Genomic DNA, 12933 nt, shown 5'->3' on the forward strand with positions numbered 1-12933 from the left:
AATTTCCAAAAAATATGATAAAATGGATAGTGAGTCAATATTTATGAATCAATGTAAATATTAAATTCTTTTGAGATATGAGTAAAAAAAAATACTCTACAGAAAATACTTATTTTTCTTTATTAAATAAATAAATAAATAAATAAATAAATAAATAAATAAATAAATAAATAAATATGGAAATCCAAATAAAAATATTTGTGCAAAATATAACAAAAAAACCCTTTAAAAACAAACAAACAAACAAACAAAAAAAACGCCATTATTTTAATTCCAAATGAAAGCCCTTGCATTTAACTTTATTTGTCCATTAATATCTTTTAATTTTCCTGTAAACACAGGAGCATATATTTGTATATTGTGTAAAAAAAAGGACCTAATATTGTACAAATATTATCTAATACCTGGTCAAATAAGCGTATAAAGAATACCAGTTAATATTGAAAAGATTTTAATAAATAAATAAATAAATAAATAAATAAATAAATAAATAAATAAATAAATAAATAAATAAATAAATAAATGTATATATTTGAAATTCATAATAAAAAAACTCATGTTAATATGCAATAAAATTTCTGATATTGTTAAATATGAAGATAAATTTTCTGGAAAACGTACAGCCTTCATTTCCGCATCTCAGCTTTGACCTGTACATAAATATATAAATAAATAAATATCTAATCTTTTCTAAATTGTGTGTTTGGTCTAATGATCTGGTTTCTATTTCTACGTTTCCGACTGTCATTTATATATTTATTGTTTTGGTCAATAATTAGCTCTCATACTAAGTACTGAAGTCTATCTGCAGACAAAGCAACTTTTTGTGTGGTGTTAATTCAGAGTGCCTAAATGAGTTAAATTAGCTAGCACGCCTTCCTTTAGGCTGCAAAAAAGCATTCGGAGCAACATGTCCTGGAAATGGGGGCATTTGTATAATATCACTGCTTTTGTCTGTACTTTGTAAGCCAGGGACAAAAAACCCAGACAAGTCCCTCCTCCTCCTCCTCCTCCTCCTCCCTTCACTTGGACCCCCAAACAAACCTTTTTCATTAGAGCAGCAAACACTTTCTCCTTCAATAGCTCAATGCTCAGCACCAAGCCTTCCATTGGGGAGCGCAGCATCTCCACAGGCTCTGGGCTCTTCAGGCCGCTGCTCTCCTCTCAGGACACACAGCTCGCTTAATTAAACCTCACTTAAGCCGGACAATAAGCTTTCAAGCAGGTCCCGGCTTGGCGGGTCTCTCCGTAGGGCCGGCCCCGGTATTCATGACCCTTGTAAAAAAGCAGAGAGAGAGAGAGAGAGAGAGAGAGAGAGAGAGAGAGAGAGAGAGAGAGAGAGAGAGAGGTCGGGGGTATTACGTACCAGAGACTTTGTTCACACAAGATGTAGAGTCAACAGCCACCCCCTCGCCATCTTGCTCCTAATAACCACCTTTAGAAATACCCCCCCCCCACCTTTCCACCCTCCCCAAAGCACAATGCCCGTGCTGCTCCCCTGCTCCTTTCGCTCTCAGCCACCCTCCGGGACAATGCCCCAGGCCCCACAGTCGTCCCCAACACCCTCAGCCTCCTAACAGACACTTCTTTTATTGAAATTCTTTGGTGTCCTAATCCTCAGCTTCCTCCGTCGTACAACAATGGAGTCTCGGGGCTTCAGCCTTTTCCAGCGGGGCTATCATCAGACAGGACCTGGGTCACAAAGTCCTTCGCTCCTCTCCTCCTTCGCTCCTCTCCTTCTCTCATCTCCTCCCAGCACACTACACACCTTAGTGAGAACTAGTAAAGAGGATATATGGAGAGGATGTCACAGGACAATTCTGATCTAAAATTAAGGTGTGAAAGCGGCACGTCGCTGTGCTTAGCTTATTGTTTCAGGGTCTAGTCAAGGAAAGGAAATTGCGCGGAAAGCCGTCACACTTGTTCGGCTCAGGATGCTGGACTCTATCCAGCGTTTCTCGGTCACAGACTGTTCGTGGACTTGACTTGTTACTATTTAAGTTGTCTAGTTAACATTCGTTTGTAGTACAGAATAAAAAAATGAGGGAGAAACATCTTTACGACTTTATCTTTAACAACAACAACAACAACAGAGTCTGTCAACTTTATATAACTAACATTAGCTCACCTTGATATCTATCTATCTATCTATCTATCTATCTATCTATCTATCTATCTATCTATCTATCTATCTATCTATCTATCTATCTATCTATCTATCTATCTATCTATCTATCTATCTAACTAACATATTTGCTTGTACAGTAGTTAGCATTTGTCATGACTAGCAAACTAACTTCCGAACATATAACATAATACATATCATAATGTATTTTAGCAGGAGAAAAACTAGCAAATTATGACCACGAATATCAGCAACTTCAGCTAGCTGACTTATACAGCTAGCAAGCTAGCCGCTAGTACACACATTGGCTCACACTGTCACATGACATGAAGCCACAAAATCATTGCCATTTTCTCAGTAATTCATTTAGCAGAAGTCCAGTTTGCCAAAATAGAACACCTCCGACACGAATATTAGCTAAGTCAGCTAACTAGCTTAAGGTTTGCGGTTAAAAGCTTCCAGCTTCCGTTTCCTCCGCTCATCTCTGCAAGACAAATGCGATAAAACGACATTAGGAACATCCCTTCAGCTATATCTTCAAATACAACATCAGAATATATAAAAATATTGTGTTTCTATGGGTACGTTTGTACGAAAATAATGACAAGCCGGACAAGACCAGAGTGTTAATGAGACTATTAATAGTTTTAGTCATTAATTACCTCTATGAAGTTTTTCACATGGTATTATAATGAGTAATATAATAATACTACTCGAAGATGGAGTTTACTGTGTTTAAAATTCATTCATTCATTCATCTTCTACCGCTTTATCCGAACTTCTCGGGTCATGGGGAGCCTGTGCCTATCTCAGGCGTCATCGGGCATCAAGGCAGGATACACCCTGGACGGAGTGCCAACCCATCACAGGGCGCACACACACACACTCTCATTCACTCACGCATTCACACACTACGGACAATTTTCCAGAGATGCCAATTAACCTACCATGCATGTCTTTGGACCAGGGGAGGAAACCCCCGAGGCACGGGGAGAACATGCAAACTCCACACACACAAGGCGGAGGCGGGAATCGAACCCCGACCCTGGAGGTGTGAGGCGAACGTGCTACCCACTAAGCCACCGTGCCCCCCTGTGTTTAAAATTATTATTTATGATTATTATTAATTATTACCACATGCATAAAACAAACAAAATTATTATATAAAATTAACATGCACTACAAGTGTCACATAACCTGAAGCGTCTGAACACACGTGTGGTAGCCTAGAGGTTAAGGTGAGTGAGTGAGTGAGTGAGTGAGTGAGTGAGTGAGTGAGTGAGTGAGTGAGTGAGTGAGTGAGTGAAGTGACATACAGCTAAGTACGGTGACCCATACTCAGAATTCGTTCTCTGCATTTGACCCATCCAAAGTGCACACACACACCGTGAACACACACCCGGAGCAGTGGGCAGCCATTTATGCTGCGGCGCCCGGGGAGCAGTTGGGGTTTTCGGTGCTCAAGGGCACCTCAGTCGTGGTCGGCCCGAGACACTGACCCACAAACTTAGGATTACGAATCAGACTGTCTAACCATTAGGCCACGACTTGCCCCAGGTGTTGTGCTACGAATCAGAAGGTAGTGAGTTTGAATCTCCTGAGCAAGGCCCTTAACCCTCAATTGCTCAGTTGTATATATATATATATATATATATATATATATATATATATATATATATATATATAAGATAATGTTAGTCGCTCAGGATAAGGGTGTCTGCCAAGTGCTGGAAATGTAGACACTCACACGTGTAAATCTCACGTGAGTGTTGGGATATATAAGTGCTCAGTATTAATCCCAATCTGATGTAACCTCTTTTCCTTTTCATCCCTGAGCTGTTTAAGTTTTTCATTACGAGTCCTTCATTAAATAAACAGCCACACTTGCTGTGGTGATAGCGACATCTGCTGGCCATTTACAGCCATCACACACATTGACGAATTCTCGATTCTGATTGGTCAGAATGTGTCGATTCTTTTTTATAACGACTGCTTATAATCGTTTTTATAGCAACAGCTCGTTTAAAGGATCTTGTGCTATGGACGCTTAAAATAATCTAATGTTAGCAATAAATCGATTGTAAATGAAAATTAAAATATTTATTTATTAAAGGTGGGATCTCCGATTTTTGAAAGCCAATGTTGACATTTGAAATCACCAAAACAAACACGCCCCTAACAAAAACGGGTCCCACCCCTGTATCGATAGCTCCGCCCACACATACATACGTAACCCAGGCGACTAACAGAAAGAAATGTGTCTTTATCATAGCTGAAGGGAAGAACAATACGATTGTAGATAAACAAACAAGCAAAAATGCCACACAAGCATAATGATGTAAAGGACAAAGGCATATATTAGTTCTGTGTAACAAAGCAAAACCAACGTTACTCACCTATCGAGAAGGAAAAAAGCGCCTCGGCGTCTTAAGTAAAGTCGGCCACATATTCACAGGTCGGAGTTTCCCGAGTCGATAACTCCTGAGCTAAACGCTGTTACTACACAAAACACGGTTGTAGCTGCCTCTCTACATTACTACGATAGAAAAGAGGTGTTATTTGTGTAGTAACAGCGTTTAGCTCAGGAGTTATTGACTCGGGAAACTCCAACCTGTGAATAGCCGACTTCCTGCTCCTTCAGTTCTCTCCAGCGCTGGAAAGCTGATCCTATATTAACACGTCCTACTTCTTGCCTTATCGTAAGTCTTTCTTTCTTTCTTTCTTTGTTTTTATCCTCCATGTCAATGTTAAAAGCGCTTTCTGCTAATGTCACACACGTGCACCGAACACTCTCTCCGTCCATATTGACAAGCCCCGCCCCTTTCTGCTCATTGGCCACACGTTTGCTTTGATTTTTGTTTATTATCGGCCCGACTCAGTTTTCTGAAGCATTTCTCAAAAATTGGAGACCCTGCCTTTAAGAAATACATAATTATTGGTTTTCATTAAACAGTAAAATTGATTAAATTAATATTAATATTTTTATTAAATAGAAAAAATATCAAAATAATATTCATATTTTAAAAATTATTTTTTAATTAATTTATTACGTTTTTTTTCTGACAGGAGAAATTTAGGGATTTATCACTTAGAGACGGAGCCTCTGGTGTGAGTGCTTTATAATAGTCCTAGGCGAAGATGCAACTTTTTCACCATCTTCATGAGCAACTTTACACTTTGTCAATAACAAGCAGCTTTTTTTAATGAGAAAAAGCAGTAACAACTAACTTGGCTAAGTGCTAGTGTGTTTCCTGGATATTCTATAACACTAAGCAGTTTTGGCCTAATGGTTAGAGAGTCTGACTTGTAACCTGAAGGTTGTGGACTCGAGTCTCGGGCCGGCCATGACTGAGGTGCCCTTGAGCAAGGCACCGAATCCCCCCCCCAACTGCTCCCCGGGCGCTGCAGCATAAATGGCTGCCCACTGCTCCGGGTGTGTGTTCACGGTGTGTGTGTGTTCACGGTGTGTGTGTGTTCACGGTGTGTGTGTGTTCACGGTGTGTGTGTTCACGGTGTGTGTGTTCACGGTGTGTGTGTGTTCACGGTGTGTGTGTGTTCACGGTGTGTGTGTGTGATCACGGTGTGTGTGTGTTCACGGTGTGTGTGTGTTCACGGTGTGTGTGTGTGCACTTTGCGGTTAAATAGAACGAATTCAGAGGTCACCGTACTTAGCCGTATGTCACTTCACTAAATATAAATATATTTAAAAAAAATAATAAAAAGGACAATAAATTGCTTATTCTAATACAGCTATTATTTCTAATGTAACAAATACAGTAACACTTGGACTTAAATTAAATTAAATTAATCATTTTAATTGTGTTAAGGCGAAGGTTGAAGAGCGACATATTGCAACATATAAGAAAAGAAAAGACTTTTTTATAATTATAAAAATAAAGGGCTGATAGAGGAATCTGTGTGGAAGAAACTCATTTATACTTATTTCAGCACTCAACAACAAAGAGTGAAACTCTTGCATGCTTATTATTAGAGCTTTATTATCAGTAAGAGAAGCTGAACTCTGACTCATATTTCTATTTTAACAGACATGTGAAGTTGACACAACAGAACAGGACCCTGCTACTGAATACATAGACTTAACAGTCATCTAAAAACAGATGATCACATGAAAGATCTGTATCTACATTGTGCCATTTAGTTAAAGACTTCTATCTATCTATCTATCTATCTATCTATCTATCTATCTATCTATCTATCTATCTATCTATCTATCTATCTATCTATCTATCTATCTATCTATCTATCATGTCTGACTCTATCTATCTATCTATCTATCTATCTATCTATCTATCTATCTATCTATCTATCTATCTATCTATCTATCTATCTATCTATCTATCTATCTATCTATCATGTCTGACTCTGTATCTCTATCTATCTATCTATCTATCTATCTATCTATCTATCTATCTATCTATCTATCTATCTATCTATCTATCTATCTATCTATCTATCTATCTATCATGTCTGACTCTATCTATCTATCTATCTATCTATCTATCTATCTATCTATCTATCTATCTATCTATCTATCTATCTATCATGTCTGACTCTGTATCTCTATCTATCTATCTATCTATCTATCTATCTATCTATCTATCTATCTATCTATCTATCTATCTATCTATCTATCTATCTATCTATCATGTCTAACTCTGTATCTCTATCTATCTATCTATCTATCTATCTATCTATCTATCTATCTATCTATCTATCTATCTATCTATCTATCTATCTATCATGTCTGACTCTATCTATCTATCTATCTATCTATCTATCTATCTATCTATCTATCTATCTATCTATCTATCTATCTATCTATCTATCTATCTATCTATCTATCATGTCTAACTCTGTATCTCTATCTATCTATCTATCTATCTATCTATCTATCTATCTATCTATCTATCTATCTATCTATCTATCTATCTATCTATCTGGCAGGTGTTTCATCATTGCCTGCATTGCTATTATTGTTCCAAAATGTGTTGGGCTTGATGTCCTGATCTCTCTCTCTCTCTCTCTCTCTCTCTCTCTCTCTCTCTCTCTCTCTCTCTCTCTCTCTACATATATATATATATATATATATATATATATATATATATATATATATATATATATATATATATATATATATAGATATAGATATATATATAGTGGAATCTATGTTTGAACAGTTCACACCCATTTCCCCCAAGCTCTGCCCCCTGGGTTGTTCAGAGACCGGCAGTGTCTATAAATGACTTTGAGGAAGCCACAATAAGACAAACAAGATTTCATTATGAGATTTCTCGGCCACAATTCACATCCTACACCGTTTATACTAACTGTTATCATTTTCTACAGATATTGCAGTATATTTGTACAAGTAAATAAGCAACTTTAAATATGATCAATTGCACCTTTAACATATCCATGTTATAAGTCCTTTTATCATCTCTGTGCATCAAGTTTTTTTTTTCTATTTAACAATTTCTCTTTCTTCAAAAATGTCTTCAGTTCTGGTTACCAAGGAAACGGCTCAGAGAAGAGCAGAGAAAGGAAGTTCAGTGGCAGCATTGTTGGAAATAATCGTGTAACGTCTTTTATTTTCTTTTTTTCTATTACTTATTATTTATTTAAACCTATGTTATTATTTAAACCTATGTTAGAAATAGCAAGCTTTAGAATTTCACAGCTTGGTGAGATTATTTGTTATAAAAAATATGTTATCCTAAAAAAAATAAAAAAATACAGATTTTCATATTTGAGCATTAAAAGTCTATAACGTGGGGGAAAAAATTAAAAATAAAAAAATACACAGTAAAAAATTGTTTTGAAAAAAAGACCGCATAAGTTTTTTTTTTAAACTAACAGCAAAATATATTTTTTTAAACATACACATTTTTAAAAATCTGTCTCCAGGACTTTAAATTCCTACAAAATAAAAAATAAAAAATGTAAACGTATTTCTAATATACTACATAATAAATAAGACTACATTTCCCGCTCGGCTCGTGTGACGTAATCAGGAGGCGTTATATGATAATAGCAAATAACAGACGCCTCCTTCGCTGATTGGCTAGGATTTGTCAACGTGACTGCTCTGAGCCAATTAGAATTGAGCTTTATTCCCACCCTGAGATCAAATTCCTCTTTTCGTAACCCTGAGCCCAGGAAATGATGACGCTCAGCTGTGAAGTGTTGCCGTGTTGTCAGCTGCTGCTAGTAGAGGAACTCACGCCACTGTGACACGTTTTCTCCTCTTTTAATTCCGCAATTAACTCCCTCCATCCATCTTTACTATCGCTGTCGTTAGAGGAAAGCGTCGCCATGGAAACCGCATGTAGAGTCAGGATGAAGTCGTGCAGCTGAACCTGAGACTCCAAAAGAATCAACAAATAATAAATATCATTAGAAAACTCTTGTGTGGGTAAAAGTATGAGTTGAATTCATGCACTGATTATTTATTTTTAATCTCCAGAAGTCCGATCTGTTCGTAAGTATTTCTTTATTTCTAATTCCGAACTTCATACTTTTAAGAAGGTTTCCAATTTTAACAGTAATGTGTTAGTTAAAGTATCAAGCAAGGAAGTGGGTAAAAAAAAGCAATGCATGTCTTAAAAAGTTTTAAAGCACGTTGCCTTCTTTTCTTTTATTGATTTATTGATTTATTGATTGATTGATTTTCCTATTTATTTATTTATTTTCATTTATTTATTTATTTATTTGTTTGTTTGTTTATATTCCTTATTTATTTATTTATTTATTTATTTATTTATTTATTTAATCTTTATCTATCTATCTATCTATCTATCTATCTATCTATCTATCTATCTATCTATCTATTGAGTTTCCTATTTATTCTCCTTTATTTATTTATTAATTTATATTCCTTATTTATGTACTTATTATTATTATTATTATTATTATTGAATTGTCAGATGCATGATAATATTTCACACATCCGGGAGCACACGCTTTCCCCTAGGTTTAACTGGTGGCTTTTTACTTTAGTGCTGAACTGCAGTGGAGATTGAACACAGTGTCCTTATCTGCAGGTCCACTGAGAATATACAGTAAAGCTCTGGATGCCTCTTGCGACATTTCATTTGTTGTGTTTTCATTTGTGATATCTGGAGCTTATTTAGAATAACTTACAATTACTCTCACCTCAGACTCTTACATACAGCAGTTCATTTAAATTTGCTAAAACTGCACTGATGGATTTAAAGATTCAGTTTATTTTCATCCTGAACACATCCACCTCCTTAGAATGAAAAAGAAATGCTGTTTGTTATGCTGTCGGTTAATGACGGTAACCATCTGTGTCCTTCCTCCATCTAGAAGTCCTTGCTTTTGTCACGATGAACGTGGGCACGGCACACAGCGAGGTGAACCCTAATACACGTGTGATGAACAGCCGGGGCATGTGGCTGTCCTACCTACTGGGCATCGGCCTCCTGCACATCATCCTTCTCAGCATCCCGTTCGTCAGTGTGCCTGTGGTGTGGACGCTTACTAACCTCATCCACAACATGGTGAGACACACACACGCACACACACATACACACGCACACACATGAACAAACACAGTGCAGAGTTTCAACATTATGTTTACCATGTGAACGTTCATATTTACCCAGAGCACACACAGTAATTATTAATCCATAATAATAATAATATTTTTTTTATTTAGGTTTGAATATTTAATTTCATCATTTTGTGGCTGTTATAGAACCTTGATGATTATTTATAAATTATTTGTCTTTCATTTCAATATATTTGTGTAGTTTTGTGGGTTGTGTAGCAACTGTTTTGTGAGCTAACTGGAACTGGATGAACACGACAGTTTTGCAATCTTGTGCAAAGGTTTTAAACACCCTGCTTGCTCCATTATCTCTGGGTGAGGGGTCAAGAATTTGTTATTTATTTATTTATTTAGTTAGTTTGAAAAGGAAAAAAAGAGAAAATGAAATCAACAGTAAAACAAAAAAACATATGATCAAAAATTGTTCTGTTTAATAGTAAAAGAATAAAAAAATAAAATACTTTTGTCTTAATTTTGTCTTCGACACACAAAGGCGCTGTGAGCACCCGAATGGTGTGTGTGTGTGTGTGTGTGTGTGTGTGTGTGTGTGTGTTTTTTTTTTTAATGAATTGTACAGCTGATGATCACGTGGAGTAGACCAGCAGGCTCTAAAGACCACCTGCCGAAGTTCAGCAGTTGTTTTTACTGACTCTGCGTTTCTGGATTTCTTTTGTTAGCTGAACTTGGGGTGTAGATCTGCAGTATCTCTGCTGATTCAGTGCTTAAATATGTGCTGAATAAACCACCTATATTTAAGGCTAAGTGAAAGATACAGTAATTGTGTGTGTGTGTGTGTGTGTGTGTGTGTGTGTGTGTGTGTGTGTGTGTGTGTGTGTGTGTGTGTGTGTATGCAGTGCATGTATCTTCTGCTACACACAGTAAAGGGGACACCGTTCGAGACCCCGGACCAGGGCAAGGCTCGGCTCCTCACTCACTGGGAGCAGATGGATTACGGTGTGCAGTTTACTGCCTCGCGCAAGTTCCTCACCATCACACCCATTATATTGTGAGTGTCTATTTTCTCTATCCTCAACCTCTATCCTCGCTCCCTTCATCAATTTATCCATTTGTCCATCCTTTTTCCATCATTCTCCATCATATATCCTATTCCTTCTTTCCCATCATCTTGCACCGTTATCCTCATCCTCGTTCTCCATCCTTGGATATCCATCCTATCATCTCCATTCTCCATTCCTCATTCTCATCGCTCTATCTTCCATCCTCATAGTGCATCCGTCGTCCAACCTCACTCTCCTTTCCTATCGTCCTCTGTCCTCATGATCACCATCATTCTGCGTGATCACTGTCCTCCAACCTCATCTCATTATGATCCTCATTTATTCCATCCGTCCATATCCTCCACCCTCCACCTCGCTTTTTCAACCCTGATCCTCTTCCTTTATTCTCCTCCTCGCTTTCTGAGCATGCACGTACTCTCCGTCCTGTGATGCTGATTATTCAAGCTGCTTTTGCTACGTGAGCTCGTCAGTTAATGTGGAAGTGCTGATGTAGGCTTCCTGTGATGAGTGCAGCCTTATTTAGGACCCAACCAGCGGCTCTGCTCTTCTCTTTCACTCATCCACCTTCCTGTATTGCTGCATACAGTAGAATTAGAAGCCACAGTCACCTGGTTTAAGACCAAACACTTTCATTTTATGGCAATAACCGATTTTACTCAACAGGATAAACACTGTATGTTAACACCAGTAAAGAGTTTCATGTCAGTATCCTCCATTTTTGTCTTCCATCTTCATTTTCCATCCTCATCCTCCATATCTCCATCCAAATCCTCCATCTTTCATCCTCATTTCCATCCTTCATCCTTCATCTTCCATCCTCATCCTCCCTCCTCTACCCTCCATCCTCTCTCAAACATCCCCATCCACATCCTCCATCTGCGATCCTCCATCCTTCATTTTTCATCCTCCATCCTCTACCCTCCACCCTCTCTCAAACATCCCCATCCACATCCTTCATTTTCCATCCTCCATCCTCATTCTCCATCCTCCCTCCTTTACCCTCCATCCTCTCTCAAACATCCACATCCTCCATCCTCATCCTCCATCCTCATCTTCCATCGTTTACCCTCAACCTTGATTCACATTATCCCCATCCTCCAGTTTCCACTCCCTTCTCTATTCCCATCCTCATCCTCTATCCTCATTCTCCATCTTATAGCATTTAGCAGACATCCTTATCCGGAGCGACTTACATGCATCTCATTTGTATGTAAGCTCCTCCATCCTCCATCTTCCATCCTCCATCTTCCATCTTCCTTCCTCATTCTCCATCTTCCATCCTCCATCTTCCTTCCTCATTCTCCATCATCCTCCATCCTCATTCTCCATCCTCATCCTCCCTCCTCCACTCTTATGCAACATCCTTTTCCTCCCTCCTCCATCCTCCCGTCCTCATTCTCCATCCTCATCTTTCATCTTCCACTCTCAAGCTCGATTTCCATTATCCATCCCCATCCTCCAGTTTCTATTCTCTACTCCATTCCTATCTTCATCCTCCATCCTTATCCTCCATCTTATAGCATTTAGCAGACATCCTTATCAGGAGCGACTTGCATGCATCTCATTTGTATGTAAGCTCTTCCATCCTCCCTCCTCCTTCCCCATCTTCTATTCTCCATCCTCATGCACCATCCTCATCCTCCATCTTCCTTCCTCATCCTCCATCCCCATCCTCCATTCTTGTGTTGGAATAGAAACCTGGTGCATATACTCCAGATGTAACATTTTGTTTATCAGGATATTGTTCGAGTTGTGGTGCAGCAGCGAATCAGGTCAAGCGTTTAATAAGTTCTCAGTCTATCTTCGATCTAAGCCTGAGCTCCAACAGGACTGTGTTTATTGTGTTCCTGTCTCCTGCCTCACTTTATTACCTCGCCTCGTGTGCCTTCACTTTCACAAGCAAAAGTATTTTAGTTTATCTTTGTCCAATTAAACCTAATTCTAAACATTTGTACAAATTTCAAGTCGTAATAAACAACATTTTACTGCTTATGTCTGGTTTATTGGAATCTTCTAAAAGGAAGTAGTGGATAGATTTCTTTATATTCACGATTCCTTCAGGGTCTTTTACAGACGACCGGCGATGAACACGTAAACGTTTACTGAAGTTATATTAACTCCAAAGCAATTTTAGAATTGTTAAACTCTACACTGCAAAAAATCATAGATAGTTGACTGGATATTTGTGAATCTATGCG

The 12933-nt window shown here is 38.0% G+C and overlaps 1 protein-coding gene across 3 annotated transcripts in view; it reads left to right on the forward strand.

Annotated features, from left to right (window-relative positions):
* The first annotated feature begins 8283 nt into the window (after positions 1-8283).
* Positions 8284-12933, forward strand: part of ormdl3 (ORMDL sphingolipid biosynthesis regulator 3) — a 109240-nt gene continuing 104590 nt past the window's right edge. For all 3 annotated transcript variants that reach the window (XM_047817577.1, XM_047817575.1, XM_047817576.1), the window contains exons 1-3: positions 8284-8624; positions 9473-9666; positions 10571-10722. In XM_047817577.1, coding sequence (XP_047673533.1) covers positions 9493-9666; positions 10571-10722 — 326 coding nt within the window. In that variant the 5' untranslated portion in view covers positions 8284-8624; positions 9473-9492. The remainder of the gene's footprint in view (positions 8625-9472; positions 9667-10570; positions 10723-12933) is intronic.

The sequence above is a fragment of the Tachysurus fulvidraco genome, chromosome 8 (genome assembly GCF_022655615.1).
Source record: "Tachysurus fulvidraco isolate hzauxx_2018 chromosome 8, HZAU_PFXX_2.0, whole genome shotgun sequence".
NCBI lineage: Eukaryota > Metazoa > Chordata > Actinopteri > Siluriformes > Bagridae > Tachysurus > Tachysurus fulvidraco.